Here is a 23,806-nt window from a genome sequence, read left to right as displayed (position 1 = left end):
CTTCCTAAGAATTTTATGGGAAATGTATGTGAGTGATGACAAAACATGCTGAAAGTACTCGTGCTGGTCTGTGTAGATATTTTTCACTCCTAAGAAGCGTGGAGTACCTAACCATGTTACCGGGGAATGCTGCTAAGATCATCAGAATCTAGATTTCGGTTCTTTTTTTATCAAATTTTTTAGAAATTTGAATTCAACCACGAATGAACTTGTTGATACAGGGAGATAAAGTGGATTAGAAGATAACACTAGGCTTAAACCCAATTAATTTCATTAATTAAATGATTAAAATAATATGCATGTGGCTGCTTTTTTTTATTAGTGATAATATTGTATAGCTGTTTGAGAAATTATAATATAAATCAGCTACATACTACTAACCATAAAATTATATAATAATAATACAAACCTTAATTTGATATTACAACATTAAAATACTTAAGAACATGCTTTGGAACAGCTTGGCTGATGCATGAAAGATAATGACACTGCCACAAACAAAGAATATCATACAACAAAAACATCTTATTGCAACAAAATCAACGGTCAGGATCGACATCCCGTACAACCATGTCCAACCTCGATTGTTCAGGAATCAACAACAGTCATTGTTACTCCAATCAGGATCAACATCCCATACACCCATGTTCAATCTCGATCGTTCGGGCATCAACAACGGTCATTGTTAGTTCGATCAGGATCGAGATCTCGTACACACACCCATATCCAACCTCGATCCATTGGGCATCATGGGTGTCATTGTTAGTCCGATCAGGATCAGGATCGGGATCGAGATCTCGTACACCCATGTCCAACCTCGATCATTCAGGCATCAACCGCCATTGTTAGTCCGATTAGGCTAGAGATCTCGTACACCCATGTCCAATCCCAATCGTTCGAGTGTCGACGGTGATTAACACAACACCCTGATTCTTCAAATTGGTAACTTTGTCATAAAGGTACAGAGAAAGTAAGGCTAAATCTTGCTCCATGGAACAGACAGGCAGAAGGGGCTTCAAAAGTGGGTTTATTTATGAACTTTTTACATTTTATGAGTTATAGAAAGGGTTACAAGTGAGGGAATCATGTTCATACACATGTGAAGATATCTTACAGTGGCAAGGAAAGTAGTAGTGTGTTATATATTTGATGAGATTAGGAAGATGCAGCCAGATGTGAGAAACCGGGCCGAGAAGTATGCCTTTCCTCTGTTTCATACTGCTGTGCCATATCGTCTTCTTCGTCGACATCGGTATCCCAGAGAAACCGTGCGTATGAAGCTAGAAGATAGCTGTAAATAGAGAAAAATTTGCAACAAAATCAATTTTGAAGCAATATCTCAAACAGAGAAGCAAACAGCTAAGAAAGATTCTCTCCATTTCAATGCTTCAACAAGAAATTGTATGACATAAACTTCACAAGCCTCACTGAGAGATTCTAATAATGAATTTTAACATGATCCATATATGAACAGAGATAGCTATGTCAACTCTTGAAGAAATGACACAATCAAGAATGGAATCGATATCGAAATTGAACTCAGAATCTGTTCATGTTCTTGTATTCATGGCCATAATCAACTTGATCTATAAATGAACAGAGATAGCTGTCTAAACTCTTGAAGAAATGACACAATCAAGAACGGAATCAAAATTGAACTCCGAATCTGTTCATGTTCTTGTATTCATGGTCATAATCAACTTGATCCATATATGAACAGAGATAGCAATCTAAACTCTTTAAGAAATGACACAAACAAGAATGGAATCGATATCAAAACTGAACTCAGAATCTGTTCATGTTCTTGTATTCATGGCCATAATCAACTTGATCCATCATCAAAATCAATCAAAAGTAAACAAATGAACCACAATCAATCAGCCCACAAGATAAGATTTCCAATCTGTTCTAAATGAGCTAAGAAATCAACTTAAATGCATTCAGATTCTTACCAATCATCAGGGGAACTTTGAACAGCTTGATCAAAATAGGTCGCAGCTCGTTGAGCATCCTTCTGTGTATGCCAAATTAGATCAGCATAAAGCGATAGAACACTTGAATCATTTGGATCAGCTAGAATTGCCCTCTCACAAAACTCTTCGGCTTTGGCAAAATCTCCATGAACCTAAACGGCAGAGCAGAATCAGAAGGGGCTGCCATTGAAGAAATTTCCAATAGATTTCAAGCTAATTAAGGTACCTTTTTCAAGAACTTGGCATAATTTCCAAGTAGAAGAGCATTGTCAGGGTTCGCTTCAATCATCTTCTGATAATAAGCATCTGTGCTATTGTTAAACCCTGACTTATCAGAATCCCCTCCACCACCGCCGTTGGAACCTCTTCCGCCGCTTCCACCTCCTCCTCCGCCACACACCCGGCCGCCGTCGCTTCCCGTTCCGCCGTCGACCACCAGCATCTGCAGAACGCATTCATCGCGAACCTCATCATTTGGTACTTTCAGACCCAACCCAGAATTCAAAAACTCTCCAGGAATCGAAGACGACGGCGAATCTGAAGTGGGTCTAAGATCTTGATCTCGAACTGATACTCCATTCTCCTTGGATTTCACTTCCGGTTGAAATTTCCAACTCTTGGGTACCGGAATCTTCTTTCTGGGATCTGTAATATCTAATTCTAGCAGATTTTGGGTTACCCTCTTCACTGAATCATTCGATAAAGACGGTGGAGGGTGAAAAGAGGGTGTTAACGAGAGCGACTTGGTTCTTCGAAACGGGAGGAATTGGTCCGATTCTGAAGGGGAGGATTTGGATTGGTGAAGCCAAGAATTAAGAATTGGGGTTGAAGAATTTCTCAATAGCATCATTAAGCGCTATGAAACAAGGAATTTGAGAGGGGATTGAAGGATTGATTTATGTGAATTGAAGAAGAACGACAAGTTCTTGATGGAGGTTAATGGAAGCAAAAGTGGGAGAGAGCCAGAAGGTTGCAAGTATGCCTCCTTTCTTACAACTGAAGTGGCAAGTTGAGCTTTTATAGGGGCTATGGGATGATGCTCATTTTACATCAATTTTGTTTGTTTCTTCAAATTTTTAATTTCTTGTTCAAAGAAAATCTTAAATATATATATTGTTTTCTATATTTTGTACATTTGTTGGTTTCAATGGGTTTTACCAAATGAATGAGATTGAAGTAGAGATAATTTTTTAAGAGATTTAATTTTACTAAAACATTATTTTAAAAAAATTAGATAAATTACAAAGTTCAACATTTTTTTTATATATAATTTAGCAAAAAAAAAAAAATGGAGTTCTTCTATTTATAATTTTTTTATTTACTAGGAATAGCAAAAAAACTATGTCTCATAAGATAAAGTTTACTCTAAATACCTTGTTGACATAATTCATATACTTAATTAAGGTGTATTGTTTTGAGGCTTTTTCTAATATGGGAATAACAAATTAGACTAACTTACAAGATTGATGTAAATTTTAATTAAATCTTTTTAATAATCAATTTTTGTTTACCGTTCTTATAGTTTCAAACATGTTAATCCTTGTGTATATTAAGATAGTTTTAAAATTGACGAATGTTATAGTTTTTGAAACTTAGTTTTAATCGAGATAAATTTGAAATTTAGGTTCAATCATAATTTTTAAGTGTCGGATTATAATATAAACCTCACATTTCAAAATTTTGACACTTGGTAGAAAAATATGGATAATTTTATCATTTAAAATATTTGGATCGTAAAAATGAACTTTTGACCTCAAATGTCGTCAATAAAAGACACAAGAGAAGGGTCCGACCACGACTCTAGCTAAATTTTGGTAACAGTAGAAATAACAAATTAATTTTATTGTTTTTTATTTTTAATTTTTTTAAAGCTATTGACTCTAAGTTCAAGTTCTTTCAGCTTCTCAGAATCCTAGCAAAATACAATTTGACCACTACTTTTAAAATTTATTTAACGCAAAAATAAATTGTAGCCATACGTATAACTATGGGCAATGTGTCAACCAGGTTGTGGCAAAGACTTCTAATTGTCTCAAGAACCAAACATGTCTCCCATCATTCTGATGCTGCAAGCAACACAATGATTCCGAATGTTTCAACTGCAACCCTCGTAGACAATCTTGTACATCCATCAACCAAATCCCTGTCAAACAAAACACCTACCAGAACAATCTATACAAAACTGTAACTTAATAGTGAAAAAGATTGGTCGTTGTCACTCTAGAGGCATCGAAGAAGTTGAAACGATACAAAGAAAATTGACATGACCCAATACGAGGACAATGTGCACTTGCATAGCCCCACGCAAGGATGATGTGCACAAATCAAGGTTCAAAAAAGAAAAAAAAAGTTAACAATTAGAGTAGGATTCAGGAAATTTTTAAGACACTTGATAAGAATATGATACAGAATAGGACTTTCCAATACAGTTTACTTTTGGTATCAACATCTAATTGAGCAAGCTTTATCTACCTCGTCTAAGGCTTCTATATATCTTGAACATAGTTAAAATCAAGCAGCTTAACACTATTTATATTAACCTGCAATCCTTTACAAAAGAATGCTTTTTTTACGAAACTATCGTCTAAATCGAGAGCCCTTATTAGGTCTATTTTTTCCATCCAATGCAGAAGTCCAGAAGAAGAGGGACATCCAGAATAACACAGCAAAGAAAATCTGTACTCTGTCTCCAAATTTTGAGAAAATTGCTGTAAAACCTGCTCAAATTATAATACGAAGAGAAATAAGGAAACATAGTTCATCGACATCAAAGAACCTCAGCATGACCAAAGCAATTCAAAATAGACAAAACAAGTTACAATATGAATTACATGCAAGAAAATTAGTACTAAGTTCTAACATCAAAAATATATAATGACTCGGTAGGATTTCAGAGTATTACCAACACCAACAGTTTTAATCTAATACAGACGATGAAGCTTAACAATCTCCCAGAATGCAAGAAAACTGCAGAAAAGCACTCCAATTGGCTATAATCAAGAAGCTATAGTTACAAAAGAGAAGTTTGGAAAGAGTACGCCAATTTAAGGTAGAAAACCTAGATACGTCTCAAATCACCGGAATATCCTTTCCAATTCATCCCATTTCATACTAAATGATCACATGTTAGGCATCGTGAATCAAAATTAATATTTGGCCAAGGGAGTGTCAAAAAATGAATTGAAAGAAAAATTAAAATCTTGTTTGATAACCGTTTGATTATTGAAATTTAAGTCTATAAATTTTACTTTGGCCTATGAATTTCTTTATTTTGTTATCTATGTTTTAAAAAACCAGTCAAGTTTTGAAAACTAAAAAAAAAAATTTAAAAACATATTACTGTTTTTGGAATTTGGCTAAAACTTTAAATGTTTGGTTAAGAAAGATGAAACTCATAGTAGAGAATTAATAAGAAATCAAACACAATTTCCGGAAGCCAAATGATTATCAAAGGCCTAAATTATCCAAGCCAAACAACTTCAACTTCAGCGGGGAATCATCATCAAAGACCAAAAGTCTCCAGCAGCTATACGATAAGGGGCTAGAAAAGAAGAAGACACTTCATATTACAATCGGAAAGTTGAATCCTAAGAAATCGCTATGATTCTTGCACGAAAGCAAATATATAACTGTTGTTATGGAGGGGGAAATGGCTTTATATTTGCAGCTAAACATCTATACTCAGATATGTTTACGAATTGCTCATTAAAATTGACAATTGAACTTTGCTGACGCGGTTAATGAAAAATGATTACGGAGTAGTTGAACCTAATGAATCGCACACTCCAAATACCATTATTTCTTTTCTGTTGAGATTTCAACATATCTATGACGTATTGAGCAGAACTTTCTATCTAACAAACTTTCAAAATAAATCACGAGAAAATTAGATATAATTGCTAAGCACATATGTATCCGCAGACCTAGCGGAACAAATTTCCAGATGACTAAAAAAACGAAAAATATTTATGGATGATTAGCTTCTAAACAACCAGAACTCAAATGGATAAATAACACTGTTATTAGTTGTAGCAATCGAGAAATAAGGACCACTAGCAGTATAGCACAATCCGAGCAAAATTCAGGAGCTAATAATTTTTATTTTCGGTTATGAAGGCATGCTATAGGGATAAGGATAACGCGAACTCCTCAACCGTTCATGGAAAAACGAAATAGAAATAAGTAAACACATAACCAAGCTCTATGCACTAAAATTTCTAAGCCTTAACACGAGCAGTTCAGTCCAATAAATGAATTAAGCACGAAAAACACCAGCAAAGAATAGTAACCTTTTAGACGAATCGGATCCTCGTCAGGAGGCGGATCGGAGTCCGGAGGCGGGCGTACTGCTGCTGGACAAACGGCGGATTTAGCACAGGGATTAGAAGAGAGCAAGAGAGATGAACGGCGATGATGAAGCGGAGAGAAGGAAATTTCCGGAGGAGCATGGAAGCTTGAGAAGAGAGGAATGGCGATTGCAGGGGCGGTAACGGCCCGTGAAGGATGGTAGAGAGCGTTCGAAGTAGAGAGAGAGGGCGATGCCATTGTGAGGAGAGAGAAGTCGACTATGATTCCATGTATCTGTTCACTTCTTGTTAGTCCTTTACAATATGTGCTTTAGCCATATGGGCCGGCCCAAATTCATTGGGTAATCTTGGGCCGGCCCAAATTCATTGGGTAGTCTTTGTTGGGTTTTGGGTTTTGGGTTTTGGGTTGGAGACTATTCCTCACTTATAAACTTATAAACCTCTTGATCACTAAATTAACTAAGACTCACTCCCAATAATCTTCAGCAATCCTCTCGTCGAACAAAGTATACTATAAATCTCTCCTAAGGCTTATGGAGCTCTCGAATAGCCTCCCCTTAATTGAGGCTCGACTACTTTCTCTAGAGCCATCGAACAAAATACATTCTTTGATAAACACTTAAGTCACTTTTGACTACAACTTCGAGGCTCACAATTCTTTGTTCGATATCTGGAGGTTCTATTATCATGGCTAAGTTTAGAGGATGGTTCTGATACCATGTTAGTAATCAGGACTCTCCACAATGGTATGATATTGTCTATTTTGAACATAAGCTCTAGAAAGAAATGTCCAAAAGTTGGATGATGAAAGTCCCACATCGGCTAATTTTGGGAATGATCATGAGTTTATAAACAAAGAATACTCCCTCCATTGGAGAAGTCTGTTCCATCAAAAAAAAAAAAAATGTTGAAATTATTTTCAACAATTTTAATACATTATTTAATTTTATATAATTAAATGTTGTTAACTATTTTATTTTTGTTAAGTCAAACTATTAAAATTATTTTAACTAATTTAATTTTCATACCTATACTTTAGATTTTAGGTTTTTTTAATTTATTTGGTAATAAATTTTAGTAATTATTCTTAAATAAATGATTTATTATAATTTATATTTAAAAAATTGAAGTAAATTATATTAAACTAGATATAATTATAATAATTTATGAATAAAATAATTGATTTTTTAATTATAGTTTATTACTATTAATTATAATTTAAATTTGAATTTGAATAAATTAAATATACTTTACAAAAATAATACAGAAAATAAAAGAATAAGTAAAAAAAAATTAAAAAGAATCTAGGAAATTAAATAAGTAGAGGAACAAATAATAAAAATAAAAAAATAAAAAAGAAATAACCTTAGTAGTTAATATCTTCTCTTTATTTATTATATAACATTACCATCAAAATAAAATAAAATAAAATAAAATAAAATAAAATAAAATAAATACACAAAATTCCCATGATGGTGCTAGGGCTGATAGATCTTATTCCCACATCGGCATTTCCACGAGAGAAGATAGTAGCTATCATCTTCAACTCCAGACGACGGGAAAAATGCCTTGAACCATTTCTTCCTATGCACCGGCACCACCGCCGCCGCCATGCACGGCCTGCAACTCTTGCACTTGTTCTTACACCCCGGCGGCCTTGAACCAATCACCATTTTCTTTTGTTCATCCACCATATATCTCTCTCTTTCACCCTTCTCCAAATTCCCCGTTTCTTTTTCCCCTCCGCCGCTCCTCTGACCAAAACAACTCTATAAAAAAAAAACCAACTTTATCAAGAAATTCTTCACAACTTCCATTCTAATTTTTCCTAAAAAGTTATCGTACCAAATAGAGATAGAGATAATTTTTCCTAAAAAGTTATTTTAATTAGTCAATATAAGACTCCACGAATCTAATGAGTGTCAAAAAAAAGAATATTTGAAATGACCATTTGTTATGTACATTTAAGGCATTCTAAATCGGTCTTAAAACATCAAAATTTTCATGGAACGATTCGTTAAAAACTAGCGAAACCCAAGAACAAAGGGAAGAAGATAAAGAAAACCCAAGTTTTGAAATGGCAAAACAAGCAAGTGGGGTTTGATTAAGATGCTAAATTACCTGATTTAGAAGGAAGAAATGTGAGGAAGAAGAAGAAGAAGAGGAGGAGGAGGAGGAGAGGCAATTTGAAGGAAGAAGGAAGGGACATTGAGAAAGGCAGGTTGAAGTGATTGGAGGAAGGGAGTGAAGGTGAGATGAGAAGCTCAAAAATGTTTCCTTTGGAAGAGACATAAAATAGGGTTTTGAAGGCATTTGGATTGGTTTTGGGAAACTGAGCTACTCTGACTTTAAGTTGTTAGTGAATGACTGAAGTGACCACTTCAATGTCTTGTTTTTTTTTTACTTTACAAACCCTACATGTCTTGTCTATTATAAGCTCACAATGCCTTGTTTCTTGAGCTCCCATTTCTCCATTATCATCATCTATCATTCATCCTTTCTTTCAAGTTTTAACCATCAAATCTTTCCAAAATTATGTTAGGTTAGTTTCTATCAACACTATGAGTCCACCGCTAACCGATGCTCGATCTCACAATTCATGTATAACTCAAGCTCACCGCTAATAGAAATTCTTCTCTTTGGGTTTTACCTTACACACTTCTCCTCGAGATTTTTAAGACGCGTCTTAAAAGCTTGAGTGGACCCTTGAAAGGAAAAGTCCAAAGCAGACAATATCCTAATGGTGGGCTCGACATGAACAAACCCTAGTTGATCTTTCTTATTTTCAAACGCCCGCTCCTTTTCAACAACTCATTTCTTGTCTACTTAAAAACTTATACGCGTTAGATTCGACCAACGATTCAAAATTCTAAAACTAACCCTTTTCTACATATATCAACGAATTGAACCCCACAACAATGCTTTAAATTATTCATTCAAAAAAAAAAAAAAAAAAGGAGCATGGAGTTCAAGTAGATATCTGTCAGTTGGTAAGCTTCTCCCATGCAGGGGCAGCGAGGCAGCTAGTGAGTGCTACACTGCCACATAACAGTGCCAAATGAAGCTCCATTTCAGCTTCCCTTTCCCATTTTCACCTTTTCAACCCTTTCCTTTTGGGAATCTTTATGCCTTTTCAAAACCCAACTTCACATGTCAATTATAAGTTCTATGCTCCACAAATCCTTAAACATCAATTAATGAATGAATGCCTCACTTTTATCTTCCCATTTCATTGTTATCTTAAACAAACATAATTTCGATCATGATTATCAAACTACGAGATTCAATTCTCTAATCTCTTGATTGATATTATGTGTTAATCAGTTGAATTATGCTTAAATTGACAATCACACTAGTAAATTAGGACTTATAAAATATTTTGAAGATAAAATTACTTTAAAACTCGTGACGAGTAAGTTGAGATTCAAATCTCCGTAAATTAGGGTTTATAAAAGTAAAAAAAAGAAGTAGGTGAGAAGAGTGAAATGGTAATAAATTTAGTGGAACTTTATTCCTCCACCATTGGAAACACCATAGATCTCTCTCTCTCTATCTCTTCATATTTCCAAAGAACCCTAAATCTTTGAACACTTTTTTACCCAAACGATCTCTTTTCATTCCCAAAACTTTTTACCTTTTTTACTGCTAACATTCATTAGCTTCTGGGTAAATAGAATAGAATGGAACAGAATAGAGATGCAAAATGAAGGGTTTTTAACCTCTCTTCTTGTTGGAACTGCTGCAGCCTGCATGGGCTTTATTACAAACGACATTTCAAAAAAGATAAAAAATATTTTTACTTTTACAGAAAACTTTATTCACTTTCAACTTTCTTTTCAAAAAACTATCTATTAATTAACCATGGTTTCTTTTACTTTTCATAAAAGATGACAACGAGTGTATTGTTCGTCTTTTTTCACTTGAAAACTTTCCGTTCAGCTCGAAACCAATCAAAGATGAATAAATACCTATTTCCCGTGTCCCTAATTTTTAACAACAATGAAAATCGTGTCTTTTATTTATATACCTATGATCTTTTACTTAAATCGTTAATGTCGACTAGAAATGAACGGTGAGGATTGAGATGAAGGAAGCTTCCATCATCAATTTGGACGGCTAGGATTTTGATGAGATATGATGATTGATGGAAAAGACTACTGTACTAATAATAATCATAAGCAAGAAATCCAAGCAAGGAAACGTGTCATGTTCTGATTGGTGAATATAGGCCCAAATCTCTTATTTCTGACAAGGACAAGTCTTAATCATTCCCAGATTTGTTTATTTGGGAAAGATTATGGTTGTGTCTTATCAGTTATCACTTCTTGAATTGTCCTTAATTTCGTCAAACTTTCAAATGCTCCATAGAATAGCCGAGGGGAGACCGAGAATTACAGGACCCGAGCTCAGGTGGAAGTGTGATGTTCCACATTAGTCGGGGAGGAGAACAAACCACTATTTATAAGGGTGTGAAAATCTTCTCGACGCGTTTTAAAGTCTCGAGGATGAGTCTTAAAGAAAAAGCCTAAAGAGGACAATATCTGCTAGCGGTGGATCTGGGCGGTTACAAATGGTATCAGAGCCAGACACCGGACGATGTGTCATCCTTCTCGCTGTTCCCCAAAGGGGGTAGACACGACGCGGTGTGCCAGTAAGGACGTTGGGCCCAAAAATGGTGGATTTGGGGGCGGTCCCACATTGATTGGAGGAAGGAAAGAGTGATAACGAGGATGATGGGCTGCGAAGAGGGGTGGATTGTGATGTCTCACATTGATGGGGGAGGAGAACAATCTCGAGGAAGCCCGAAAGGAAAAGCTCGAACAATCTCGAACAATCTCGAGGAAAACAATAGAGGCGTTTTTAAAACCGTGAAGTTGATGGTACTACGCAGACAATATCGGATAGCAATTGAGGAAAAAAATAAATGAAAAATTAAAGAATGAATATAAATTAAATAAATAAATTTGTAGTTACAGAGAAATAAAGATGAAGAACACTATGAACAAATAAAATAAAATAATTTCTAGTTAGAAAGGGATGGTGTGTGTGTGTGTATTTCAGTAAGAAAAGCCCATTCTATTAGATCGATCTCTGAGAATTCCATTATAAAGAGCGACACGATTCTCCGGCATCTGGCTTCCTTGAAAGCTGCCTCTGCATCTATTTTTCTTCAATTTTCTGGCCGTCATCTTCTTCTTCGTCTCCTCCGCCTCCGTCGCTTTCTTCTTCACGTTCTCTGCAAATTGAACCTTCTTCTGCTTCTTCTTCCGATCTTTATTCCCACCTGTTTCCAACGCAATAATCAATAATTTCTTCTTCTCTAATTATTTATTTTTTAATTTTCTACCTGAACAGAGACAAGGCCGGAGAATCCGGACATCGGACTGTCGGGAAGCGGCGCCGTCGCCCTTGTTATGCCGGAAATACGCCAGGATCATCAGCGTGCTCGACGCCACCATTGCCGTGGCGAACACCAAATTCGATGAGTTCAAGATCGATGGCATCCTCAAAATGAAGGTTTCCCCAAAGGCATAAGTCGAACACGATTGATCTTGTTCTTGTTCTTGATCGTGTTCCTGGAGTGAAGGTTTTTTGAATTTTGTGTTTGAAATATATCTTTGTGTTTTGCACTAAAAACGGTTGAAATTGGAAGAAATAGAAAGAGAGGATAATGATAATTGAAGGGGAGAATTGATTTTGATTTTGATTTTGATTTTGATTTTTTTTTTTTTTTTTTTTTTTTGGGTTTTTTCTAATTTTATCGGATTTGGTTTGTTGGTTGATTCGTTGGGTTTTTACTGATTTTGACTCGGCAGTCAAATTTGTGGGGTAAATATCAAATGATGTGTTGTTGTGTGTTTACTTTCATACAAAATCTTTTCTATTTTAATCTCAAAGGTTTGAATTCCCTAATTTCGGATTTGTGTTAATATTTGGTTCATCGTTTTAGACGTCAAATTTTTTAAACTTTTAATTTTGTGTCTCGTACTTAACAATTAGTGCTTGAGATATTTAGTGGGCGAGACGAGGACATGCCTCCTATTTCAATCTTCATTAAAAAAAAAAAAAAAACATTCTCATAAATCTAATAATATTTCATAAAAATTCGAACGGTTTTAGGCGAGTAGATTTTATCTTATTTGATTCCTCTTGAGATTTTAAAATGTATCTATTAAGGAAAGGTTTCTACAATGGAGGTTTCGTTCACCCACTAATGTGGGATCTCACACACACTTACCAAGAAAATAAGTGATTGGGTCTTAGCAAGGTGGGAATTGGGATGGGGAAGGAGGATATAGGTAAGGAGTTTTCATGTCAAAGTTCTACTACACTGGAGTATGTAGGTAAGAGAATCGATGCAATATTCCCGCGTCGTTTGAGCTTGATTAACAGACATGGCGGCCTATATTGATGGGCACATGTCGGAGAAACTTCGAAACTATACATAATGTATGCCCATAACTTAGTCTAAGATTATGTCAGAATTTAGTGTAATTTATTGTAGTTTGAAATTTGAATTAGTCAAAATATTCGTAATCAATTAATATTTAGAGAATATATTAGTTATGAAATATGTCTTCTATATTTTATTTTATTTTTAAGATTTTGTTAGTTTATTTCTCATAACTTTGTATTGTTTTCTTGAATAATAATATATTTTTTTTATAATCAAGGGTTTGATATTATTACTCAAACAAGATGAAGGTGGAAGTGTCAGATCTATTCACTTTTTTTTTTAATTGTAGATATTGTGTCAGTTGGTACCAGAGCCAAGTTGGTAACCAAGGGTTTGATATTATTACTCAACCAGATGAACGCTATTTACACTCTTTTTTTAATCATAGATATTGTGTCAGTTGGTATCAGAGCCAAGTTGGTAACCAAGGGTTTGATATTATTACTCAACCAGATGAACAGTGGAAGTGTATAACTATGGAAAAGCTTGTGGGCAATAATTATAATTATTGGAAGTTGTGTATGGAATTATAGAATCTTATCTACAGGTACAAGATTGGTAGGGTTTAATGGAAGGTGACGACACAGAAATTCCAGCAGATACTCCACATGCTTAATTACGCCGGAAATGGAAGATCAAATGTGGAAAACCTTTATTTACCTTGTGAACTTTGATTAGCAATGAATATATTGATCATGTTCGTGATTTAAAGTCACCAAAGCAAGTTTGGGAAACACTTCAAAAGCTGTTCACTAAGAAAAATACATCTCATGCAATTTCTAGAGAATGAACTAGCTGTGGTAACTCAAGGTAATTTTTCTGTTCAAGAATATTTCTTGAAAGTGAAAAATTTGTGTTCTAAAATTTCAGAATTAGATGCTAAGGAACCAGTGAGTGATGCTCGATTATGACGTTATCTTATTCGTGGATTACGAAAAGACTTTATGCCATTTATTTCCTCGATACAAGGGTGGGCAAAGCCATTGGAGAATTTGCTTTCTAATCAGGAAGGTTTGATTAAACAAATGACTAGCAGCAACGAGTTTTCTCCAAAGTCAAAAGATGTGTTGTATGTCAAAGATCAAAGGAGATAGAATTTTTATTCAAAGCCTTCATCAAGCAATGTGAATCAATTTAGAAGCGAGGAGTTGTCAAAAAAAGCCATTTAAAACTTGTTACAAGTGTGAAAAACCTGATCATTTTAAACGAGATTGTTGGGTGAAAGTAGCTTGTCATCGTTGCGGAAAGTCAGGTCATATTAAGCCAAATTGCAGGAATCAGAAGCAAATGTTGTACGTGAAAGTCAAAGTTCTTCGTATCCAATTTGGGAACAATGCTCAACCACTGAGGTTCTTGACTAGCCAACAAATGTGATTTCAGTTATATATCATCGATGATATCTCTGCAAATGCTCATGCTTTTATAGACTACAATGAAGAATGGATTGTCGGTTCTGGTTGTTCTCATCATGCAACTGAAAACAAAACTCTTCTATCAACATTGTCAAGAGAAGAGTAAAAGGGTCCAGCAAAGTGGCTGAATTGTAATCATGACTTTCTCAACTTCAAGAGGAACTTGAGAAAACAAGTGATCAAATGAACACATCTGAATCACACAAAAAGCAAACCCAATAGGAAGCAAAAGAAAAACTTGGTGTCTTGGTGGACGATGATCAGTGGCTATGCAAGGATGGGCAATTTAGAAGAAGCACGCCATCTGTTTGAGAATATGTCAATGAGGAATGTGGTTTCTTGGAACGCAATGATAGCTGGATATGCACAGAATGAGAACTATGCAGATGGAATTGAGTTGTTCAGGCAACCCGGCACCCAACGATGTTACGCTTGTTAGTGTACTCTCCGCTTGTGCACATCTTTGGTGCTCTTGATCTGGGGAAGTGGATACACAAGTTTATAAGACGAAGCAAGGCGGAAGTAGACCTATTTTTGTTGAAAATAAAATCTAGCTTTCATACCAATTTGTTAGAACAACACTTACGAAACTGTGGAGGAGATGTCGAGAGTTTAGGGTTTAGGTTGATTCGCTTAGAATGTGGGCTTTTCCTGTTAAAATTATCTTGTATGCTTCCTAAGTTCAATTTGTACCTCCGATTTCTTCTTATCTCGACTCGAGCAACCAAACGCCCTTGCTTATCCTTCAGGTGTAGTAGGCGGTCCTTTAAGAATATCGAGTAACCTGTTTCTGTGAGTTGCCCCATACTCTATATGTTGGTCTTGAGGTCTTGTACGTAATAAACATCTTGGATTGACCCCATTACACCATCCTTTTGCAATAAATGTATCGTACCTCGGCTTTTGACCTCCTCCTTTGACGCATCTCCAAATGACACGTGACCATCTTCAATCTTTTGCATCTCTTTGAATAGGTACTCGTGACCGCACATATGGTTGCTTGCCCTTGAGTTGAGGTACCACAGAGTGTCGTTGTTGATGTTCTCTTCATCTTGAGCCATCAAGAGAAGACCTTCATTTGTTACGTCTTCCAAAGCTAGGTTGGTTGCTTCTTCCACCTTTTTTCCGGCTCGACAAGCTTTTGCAACGTGCCCCATACTGCCACAATTGTAACATTTTTCGGAGTTACAATTATTTGCATAGTGGCCATATTTTTTACATTTGTAACACTGGACGTCGGAATTATATCCTTGACCCCATCTTTGATTGTGTCCTCTTCTACGCCAATTTGCTTGGCTCAACTGTCTCTCCTCTTTATAATTTTCTTCATTTCTGTTGTCTTGACTACCTCGACCATTCCCACGACTTCCACAACCTCTACCCTAAATATTTTGAGAGTAGAGTACCTTTTCATCCTTTATTGATGCCTTAGTCTGAAGCTCTTGATCGAGTGTCTCCTCCTTCTTTTTCTACATTGCTCGTGTGCCTCGAGAGAACCGACGACCTCATCGACTGTGAACGTCGCTAGGTCCTTTGACTCTTCTATCGCACATACAACAATCTCAAAGTTATCAGTTAACAACCTCAAGATCTTGTCCACAACCTGCGTCTTGGGTAACATTTCTCCATTTCGATTTGGTTGATTTGTCATGGTCTGTACGCGCGTAATGCAGTCAGATACATTTTCTGACTCCATCTTCATGCTCTCCAACTCGCCACGCAGAGTTTGGAGACGCACTTGCTTGACTCGGTCGGTTCCTTTTAACACCTTTTCTAATGTGTTCCACGCTTCTTTTGAAGTTAGTTGTCCTTGCAATCTTCTCAAAGCCCGACTCATTAACAGCTCAGAACAACATGTATAATGAATGCTACCTTGTCCTTTGATTGCAATTCTTTTAGCGCCTTGTTTTGCACCGCCGTATAACCCGTGGTATCCTTTGGTTCTTCGAAACCTTCTTCGACCATCTCCCATGCGTCTTGAGAATCGAGAAGAGCTTTCATTTGAATGTTCCAATTCTCGTAGTTTGTCTTCGTTAATCGCAGTAGCAGCATTTGTCCCATCATATTTGCCATCGACTCTAATACCAATTTGTTGAAAATAAAAGCTCGTTCTGTGAAGTAGATGTCAAGGGGAGAGACAAAGAGACAATGAATGGCGAAAAACCCTTTCTCTCTGAATACCCTATTTGTGCTCCTTTGTGCACTGAAAACAAATTAATTTATAGGTTTTTAAACTAAAAAAATGGCCATCAGAATGACATCATTTTCTAACCCATAAATTCACTCTCTCCTAAATTAATTATTGGTCTTTCATTTTTTTCGTAAACTTACTAGAGTTAAATGGACATCTCTAATTTCAAAAATTAATAATTATTGGTCAGAATAACATCATTTACTAATGAGCAAGTTGCGGACATATTTACTAAAGCACTTGCTAAAGTGAAGTTTGAAGTTTTTGGTAAGGCTCTCGGAGTTATTAATAAATAAGCTTGCACGAAAGGAAGCTTTGAGTGCAACTTATTGCTAGTTTGAATTAGTCAAGATATTCTTAATCACTCAATATTTGGAGAATATATTAGTTATGGAATATATATGAGATATTCGTAATCAGTTAATATTTTTATTTGATCGGTAGTATATTTTATTTTTAAGATTTAATTAAAATATACTACTGAGGCACTCTCGGAAAGAAGTGGGTTTTGTCGTTGTAATCAGCGAGCTTAGTATCACAGTCATGCTTGTCTAAGGCGTATTACCTATAGTCGCATGCCTATTACATGTTGAAACTCTTGTGTATTATTTTATCTCTTCCCTTTAGTGCCTTCATGGTGTATAATTTATTTTTTGTTTTTTTCTAAGTGTGACTTTTTGGCAAAATCATGTCATGTCTGGTAGACATGTAGACATGAAATGTCTCAGAATGTAGTATAAGGGAGTGTGACTAGTTGTCAACTTCTCCTCTGATTATTTTGTATTATGACCGTGTGTCGAAATCATGTGTAGGCTTGCCAGACCTGATTCGCCTCAAAATGTACTATAGTTGTGATGTCTTTTGATTATATGTCATATAATATCGTCTTCAATATTTCTCGATTTTTCTTTCAAAATCTCTCTACCCGCTTTCTAAAATCTTTTTCTCAAATAAGGGTTAGAGACTTGAGCATACGTTGTCTCATCATGAGTGACCTAAACCTAAATTGGGTTGACTCAGTTAATATCCGTCCTTTAGTTTTTTTTTTTATATATTATTTTGTTAATGTTTATAAATTATTTTTTTTATATTATTTTGTTAATGTATTTCTTATTATTTTNACCCGAACCGGTACTTACCGGTAGTTCTCGTTCCGGTAATGTGGATAACTCAATTTTAAAATTAGTCTAATTGAACAGTGGACCCCACTTGAGTACAGACTTATTCAAGATGCTCACGTGGCGGTTTATAATTGGTTAGATTTTTCACATCTCATTTTCTCTACCTTTCCTAGTGTGTCACATTTACCAAATTGCCCTTTTCCCAACAATTCCTTATTAAGAAATCGTTTTCCAGCTTCGGTCTTTTCTCAAAATTTCCGTAGACTGTCTATCTATCACCTTGTCTTTAATTTTAGGGTTCCTGCCGAAGCTATACCCTAGATTTCAACCGCAATTGTAGTGTTTAATCACTAATTTTATGGATTTTTTCTCACTTCCTTCTAATGGGGATTTTAGTTTTCAATTCAAGTTCTTCCGAGGTTTATCGAATTCTTATTCGGTCCGTTTTAAGTCTTCTTGAGGAGTTTGGATCTGTTGTTGTTTGATTTCTTGACGAAGTTTTGTGTTTCTCGGAACTGATTGTGATCAGAAGGGTGAGGGTTCAGATTGTATTTTATTATTATTATTATTATTTTAATTTTCCCGTTTTGGAGTTGATTGATGGCTACTGCGACTGAAGAAGAGGTTGATTATGAGAGTGATCCGGAAGAAGCGAAGCGGTTGCTCGCGATGCGGAGGCGGGAGGCAAGCGATGATGAGGAGGGGGAAGGAGAAGGAGGAGAAGGGAAGCGGACGATCCGGAGGGTGGGGATTCATTCGGATGATTCCGATGGACAGGGTGGAGCAGCGGAGTATGACGATGAGGACGAATTGGGTGAAGAAGTAGACGAAGACGAGGTTGCTGTAGGAGTTGAGGACGTTGACGAAGGGGAGGAAGTTGGCGAAGAGGAGGATGAGGTGAGGTATAGGGATAGGAAGTTGGATGGTCATGGAGAACTGGATACCGCCTCCGGCAATGCGGTGAAGGAGCTGGACGATGATGGAAGATCGTTAGCAGAAGGACAGAGTGATTTGCCCGAGGAGAATCCAGAAGGGGAATTTAGTGAGGAGAAGAAGGTGAACGAGCCCTTTGCTGTTCCCACTGCCGGGGCTTTCTATATGCATGACGATCGGTTCAGGGACAATGCAGGTGGTCGACACAGGTATAGTTTTTGTTCTCTTTCCCGTTTGGACAAAAACCAGTCCAGTTTTTATTTTTAGAAGGTTAACCTATCATTCATATGCTGTTTTATCTTATTTTTATTTTTATGATTTGGGACATTATGATGTTGCTAAAATTGTGAACATAATTAAGGATATTCTTAACAAATTGGTGTTCGACTCATTAGAACGAGATTTTTTTTTTCAATTTTCAACTTTCTGCAGTATTTATCTTAGCTAGAATGTATCTGCATGTTCCGTTAGTTGTTTTATGTTCTTGGATTCATGAGATCGAAATTGTGCTCTAAAACTGTTCTTAAAGAAATGGACACTTCTCAGCATATATAAATCCATGGAATGTCTACTTTATATTGTTTTTCCTGGTTATGAAATGATGTCTCCGTCAAATAGACTTGGTTTTGAACTAAAGCCGAGTGATCTGATGATCCAGTGCAGTTATGAGCAGTTCTATCACTTTCTTGGACATGGATTACTATGAGATTTGCAGGGAAAATACAGAAATTTATTTCATGATGCTAATTTCAATTTTCTAAGAAATTTATGAGGACTTAAATGACTTAAATGTTTTCCTGTTGAAGATGGAGAAAAATTGATGGATTATGAGACATGATTGCTTTTCCTAGAACTGGATTGTCCCCCCGCATATTTTCTTGTACACCCTTCCTAATTCAAGCTCTTTGCGTACTTTTTGGTGTAACCTATTTCTAACTGCACTTCCCTTTATCTTCTTTTGTCTGAAATAATCCGTAGGAGAATGCAGGGTGGAAGGAGGCTGTGGGAGTCCAAGGATGATATGAAATGGGGCCATGACAAGTTTGAAGAAATTACTTTGCATGAAAGGCGTCGTGGGGAGGTAATGGTTTGTTTTTGCATGCACTAAAAGCATGACCTCTCTCTCCCTCTCTCTCTCTCTCTCTCTCAAATGTGTTCTTTTCTTACCATATTAGAGGAAAACTTCCAAGGGTCATCCACGAGGTCGAGGTAAAAGCCAAGGCATGGATCACGGTTATGCTCGAGGTAACAGATCTAGAGCATACAATAAAAATAATTCCCAAAACGATGCTCCTAAAGTTGTGAGAGGAAGAGGACCTAGACGGTATGAATCAACAACAGACAACAATATCCAATCCTCTCCTTCACAAGATAAACAGTGAGTAAATCAATGATTGCAAATGAATTTTAATAGCCTCTACTCGTAACAATTTTTGTTGTAGCTCATGGATACATACTCATCCAGCATGTCCATTTTGCCTATGACTTCAGATCTGTTAAGCCTCCTGAACGAGCATTACACAATCATACAGGGAGAACCTCGGCACCTCCAAATGTAGAAGGTGAGCCTGTCTCTGTTAGGAAACATGTCTTTGCATCAAGCCTGAATTCTGCTTCTCCGCCTTTCTACCCTTCAGGGACGTCTAGTAAAAACATCCTTAAACTGGAAAAAAGTGAAGTACAAGCTGGACTTCCTGAAAAGAATATGTATGGTGATAGTCGCTCTATGCCACAATCAAGTGTAATGGTGGATGGAAGGCATGTAGTTGATGCTGTTGCTATGGACAGGCTTTACATAAATGATTCAACCAATCCGTCTTTAGGAAATCTTTCATCTAAGACAAATTCTGGTTCTTCAGTGGTCAGTAATGCTCAGATTCCCCAATCTAGGCCTCAGGGAAGGGGTGCTGGTGTAGGATCTACCAGCTACCCTCCTGCATCACTCCATAGCCAAGTTAACAAGGTCTCTTTACCGACTCAATCACATGGTGTAACACGAACTCCTAGTCAAAATCGGGTTCAACCTGCTGTTCAGGTTCCTGTCCAGCAGTTGGGTCAGCGACCTGATAGTGGATCTCAATCTTCATCTCCACCTAAAACTGCTTTGTCAGTTAACTCAGTGGAATCTGGATCTGGAGAGGCGGATTCTTATTCAGAATCAAGCAAATTGAAAACTGCTTTGGTTGGAAAGGGAAAAGGTATGGCACAAGGTATTGGTGCAGGTTCCTTTATTTATAGTGGGGCTCAGATTATGGGAACCTCTGGGAACATGAATATTACTCATGGAGATCAGAACTTTCCTCATACACCAGCATTTTTGCCGGGTAAAGTTTACTTCACATTACTGTTAACTTTACGGGAAATTGTATGGGTTTACTCCTTGTGGATAGGCTTTGTACTTCCGATCAGTTTCAAGATTATAGCACTCCTTTTAAAATCTACATTTTGTTTGGTATGGTGCAACGTTCCTGTGAGTTTATGAACTATAAAAGTAGTTTTGCTTTGTTATAATTTTGTCGATCCATTAAAAATGTATTAAAACATAGATATTATTTTCTTTTTTCCTCCTTTATTTTCCTGTCAAACTTTCTATTTTGCTCAATTTCTCTATTATCCATGCTATTACTTATATCGTCGATTATATGTAAAGTTATGCAATTTGGAGGTCAGCATCCTGGTGGCATTGGAGTTCCTGCAGTTGGCATGGCATTTCCAGGATATGTTGCCCAGCCTCAACTTGGCATGGGAAATTCAGAAATGACATGGTGTGGATTCTTTTTCTAAATGTCATTTTCTTGAGGATGTTATATTGCATGTCATAAATTTGTTGTGCTCTGGGTGGATGATGCTGTTGATCTTGCTCTTGCAATATTTTGATAAACTGTGAACTGGAATTTTTTTATCGACAAGGTGAAATATATTGGCTAACACCCAGTCAAATATTGTTTGGGAGTCGTTGTATCTAAAATGATTTGTGAACCCTTGATTTTGATTCTTACATTTTTCATTGTCTAGATGGCATTGCCAAATTGGTTTTGTGTGACTTGAGTGAGCTGGGATAGAATAGATTAAGAAGTCTCTTTATCAGGCTCCATGCAGTTTCTCTTCTTCCATATTCTTCTGAAAAATCTATTTCACCACCCTGCTGCCGGTTAGTGGTTCTAATTTAAGGAGCTTCATATTCTTCAGGCTACCAGTTTTGGCTGGTGCAGCTGGGGCTCTGGGAGCTACATATTGTTCGCCTTATATTGCTGTTGATGGTTCTTATCATGCTCGACCCTCAGGACAGACATCATCTGTGGCAACGTTGAGGTTAGTATGTTGTATTTGGTTTGATAACTCTTGATGCCGAAATTGTCTTATGTTATCATTTTGTTTGTGCTGTTACTTTACTGAGGCGTGTCATAGTTCAAATTTTAGATTGTCATATTATGGCACTCTGGTGGTGTTGTGGGAAAGCTAATAAAGTATTTACTTTGCATGCTCTGTTTTTTTTAGAATTATGTTGTGGATACATAGTTCATTGGGCTTTGTCAGTACTTCCTTTACTGCTTATTTATTTTATTTTATTTTATTTTATTTTATTCTTGATGAATAACCAAACTTTCATTGAGAAAATATTGAAAGCATACAATGGCGTACAAAAACAAAAGCCTGAAAAAAATGGAGGCAAACTAAAGAAAGGGAAGCGAAATACTGCTTATTTATTTATTTTTATCTTCTTCGACACATGTTGATCGCATACTTACTGCATGTGCGATGTTTTGTTTGGGGGTCCTTTTATGCTGCATATAATCACTACGTCTTGATCATTTCTACTCTCCGCAGCAAAGAAAATAACACAAACAAATCCAGTAACGAGGCAAAGCCTTCACAGAATGGTAAGATTGTCACTCTTTGTACATGAATATGACCGATTTTCTATGTTTATCACATGGCATCATGGTTTTGGCACAACTGATCTTTCTCCTTTGCAGAACTTGAAAATGATGATGTTGGACAGCGACAAAATAAGCCACGTAGGTAAGTTTAGATATACCGTCTATTCTCGATTACCAATAGAAGAGAAGGTTCGAAATCATAATGGGTTTGCCTTGGCTCAATAGTAGATATCAAGATGTATATCCAGATTGATGTAAAACTCTGACTCTTTCCTTTTCTCGTTTTAGATATTCAGAGATGAACTTTGGTCAATGAAGTAAGCAAGCATAAGTGATGGAGCCTATTCCAATAAGCAAAGGTCTGCAATCGATGAACCAAACTTCTATGTGTTGCTCATGTGCTGATCTCTAACTGGGGATATTTGATATTTTGCAGGCCTTCTTCTATGCCCTTTGTGATCTCTAGCTTTATTCTGGAGCACTTTGGGCTGCTATAGTTCCAATAAGTACTAGGTAAATCAACCGTTGGTTCTTTATTCTTGGTTTGGCTAGAAGATACGAACAGAGACAGACGGTATGGATAAAATATTGTTTGTCTGTTCATCTTGCAGGAAAACATGATGAACTCCTTCCCTGCCGTTAATCTGAGAACAACAGTATTTTCAGCTTGATGTGTGGGTTTACCCTTGTTTAAGTTGCGGTAAGGTCAAGTCGTTCGATTGAATTCCTAGCGTGTATCGCTGAAAATTATACACAAAAAAGAAGTAATTATGTTTGGTTGAACTCCATGGTGGCAGATTTTTCTTATGGTTTGGTTTGTGAATGAAGCAAGTGAGAAAGGGCTTCCCCAAATATGAGAAAAATGAGAAGTGATGAAGAAACTTGTTTAGCAGCGCCGCAGCACCACCACCACCACCACCACCACCAACAGCAGCAGCAGCTATGTGCTAATTGGAGTTTGATTATTGTCAATTCTATATATAATATGAATATGATAGTGGCTTTGGTTAAGAAGTTTGATTGTTTGTTACCTTATTATTGTTACCACTGTGGTCGACTATTATTTTTCTGTGCCTGATTTCTGTAATGAATGTTGGATACACACTACTCGGATTCCGGTTTGTATTTATTGAGTAATGAGACACCACTGCTATTCCATTTTGCATTTACTTTACCCCTTTCAGATTCATTTTTATGAAAATATTGATCATATTCTATTTTATTCTATGATTCCATCAGATTCAAGCCTTCAATCATCTGAACTCCGAACTCGTTTAAAAAAAACGATAAAAAAAAATTAATTATAATTTCTTATCACGAGAAAAGAGAACTATTGTGAATAATTGCACGAATTTCATTTTAGTTTTGGTTACATGAATTAATAATAATTTCATAGCTCTAGCGAAACTAGAGACAAGAATCTAAAAAATTCCTTATGAAATTTATTGTTATTATTGATAAAAAATTAATTTGGAATGAATGGTATGACTAATATTGAAATTAAAAAAAAAAAAAAAAGAAGAAGAAGAAG

General features: G+C 36.3%; 4 protein-coding genes across 7 annotated transcripts; 1 reads left to right on the top strand and 3 right to left on the bottom strand.

Moving 5' to 3' along the window:
* Nucleotides 1-483: 483 nt before the first annotated feature.
* Nucleotides 484-2,974, bottom strand: LOC111779289 (class E basic helix-loop-helix protein 22-like). The gene is made up of 3 exons (XM_023659408.1): nt 2,200-2,974; nt 1,953-2,125; nt 484-1,291 (listed from the first exon to the last, which is right to left on the bottom strand). The coding sequence occupies exons 1-3, from the start codon at nt 2,821-2,823 to the stop codon at nt 1,156-1,158; spliced, it is 933 nt and encodes a 310-aa protein (XP_023515176.1). The 5' UTR covers nt 2,824-2,974; the 3' UTR covers nt 484-1,155.
* A 1,362-nt stretch (nt 2,975-4,336) lies between these two features.
* On the bottom strand, nt 4,337-6,549 carry LOC111778275. Of its 2 annotated transcripts, none has more exons than XM_023657997.1 (2): nt 6,263-6,549; nt 4,337-4,690 (listed from the first exon to the last, which is right to left on the bottom strand). In XM_023657997.1, the coding sequence occupies exons 1-2, from the start codon at nt 6,516-6,518 to the stop codon at nt 4,551-4,553; spliced, it is 396 nt and encodes a 131-aa protein (XP_023513765.1). In that variant the 5' UTR covers nt 6,519-6,549; the 3' UTR covers nt 4,337-4,550. The 2 variants fall into 2 exon arrangements, with proteins under 2 accessions (XP_023513765.1, XP_023513766.1); XM_023657998.1 differs by lacking the exon at nt 4,337-4,690 and adding an exon at nt 5,359-5,514.
* Nucleotides 6,550-11,337: 4,788 nt separating this feature from the next.
* LOC111778785 lies at nt 11,338-11,739 on the bottom strand. The gene is made up of 2 exons (XM_023658760.1): nt 11,628-11,739; nt 11,338-11,564 (listed from the first exon to the last, which is right to left on the bottom strand). Exons 1-2 carry the CDS (start codon nt 11,737-11,739, stop codon nt 11,338-11,340), a joined length of 339 nt encoding a protein of 112 aa, XP_023514528.1.
* A 5,967-nt stretch (nt 11,740-17,706) lies between these two features.
* On the top strand, nt 17,707-23,444 carry LOC111778822 (protein MLN51 homolog). 3 transcript variants are annotated; one of them, XM_023658802.1, is made up of 13 exons: nt 17,707-18,603; nt 19,373-19,475; nt 19,570-19,772; nt 19,886-19,956; nt 20,032-20,718; nt 21,045-21,159; nt 21,584-21,706; nt 22,223-22,275; nt 22,372-22,417; nt 22,564-22,634; nt 22,712-22,788; nt 22,887-22,975; nt 23,073-23,444. In XM_023658802.1, exons 1-10 carry the CDS (start codon nt 18,062-18,064, stop codon nt 22,589-22,591), a joined length of 1,971 nt encoding a protein of 656 aa, XP_023514570.1. In that variant the 5' UTR covers nt 17,707-18,061; the 3' UTR covers nt 22,592-22,634; nt 22,712-22,788; nt 22,887-22,975; nt 23,073-23,444. The 3 variants fall into 3 exon arrangements, with proteins under 3 accessions (XP_023514570.1, XP_023514568.1, XP_023514567.1); XM_023658800.1 differs by having other exon boundaries at nt 19,886-20,718; nt 23,104-23,444; XM_023658799.1 differs by having other exon boundaries at nt 19,886-20,718.
* The last annotated feature ends 362 nt before the right edge of the window (nt 23,445-23,806 follow it).

Source organism: Cucurbita pepo, chromosome LG17, assembly GCF_002806865.2.
Source record: "Cucurbita pepo subsp. pepo cultivar mu-cu-16 chromosome LG17, ASM280686v2, whole genome shotgun sequence".
NCBI classification, from domain to species: domain Eukaryota; kingdom Viridiplantae; phylum Streptophyta; class Magnoliopsida; order Cucurbitales; family Cucurbitaceae; genus Cucurbita; species Cucurbita pepo.
This window is presented reverse-complemented; position numbering and strand designations above follow the sequence as displayed.

Excerpts from the sequence above, each read along its gene's own strand:
- LOC111778275 (XM_023657997.1), bottom strand. The coding sequence starts at position 6,518 with ATGGCATCGCCCTCTCTCTCTACTTCGAACGCTCTCTACCATCCTTCA. Across the intron at positions 4,691-6,262 it reads GGATCCGATTCGTCTAAAAG|GTTTTACAGCAATTTTCTCA; the intron begins GTTACTATTCTT and ends TAATTTGAGCAG.
- LOC111778822 (XM_023658800.1), top strand. The coding sequence starts at position 18,062 with ATGGCTACTGCGACTGAAGAAGAGGTTGATTATGAGAGTGATCCGGAA. Across the intron at positions 19,773-19,885 it reads TCTCCTTCACAAGATAAACA|ATCTGTTAAGCCTCCTGAAC; the intron begins GTGAGTAAATCA and ends CTATGACTTCAG. Across the intron at positions 22,418-22,563 it reads CGACAAAATAAGCCACGTAG|ATATTCAGAGATGAACTTTG; the intron begins GTAAGTTTAGAT and ends TTCTCGTTTTAG.
- LOC111778785 (XM_023658760.1), bottom strand. The coding sequence starts at position 11,739 with ATGGTGGCGTCGAGCACGCTGATGATCCTGGCGTATTTCCGGCATAAC. Across the intron at positions 11,565-11,627 it reads CCGGCCTTGTCTCTGTTCAG|GTGGGAATAAAGATCGGAAG; the intron begins GTAGAAAATTAA and ends CGTTGGAAACAG.
- LOC111779289 (XM_023659408.1), bottom strand. The coding sequence starts at position 2,823 with ATGATGCTATTGAGAAATTCTTCAACCCCAATTCTTAATTCTTGGCTT. Across the intron at positions 2,126-2,199 it reads ATGCCAAGTTCTTGAAAAAG|GTTCATGGAGATTTTGCCAA; the intron begins GTACCTTAATTA and ends TCTGCCGTTTAG. Across the intron at positions 1,292-1,952 it reads CAAAGTTCCCCTGATGATTG|CTATCTTCTAGCTTCATACG; the intron begins GTAAGAATCTGA and ends CTCTATTTACAG.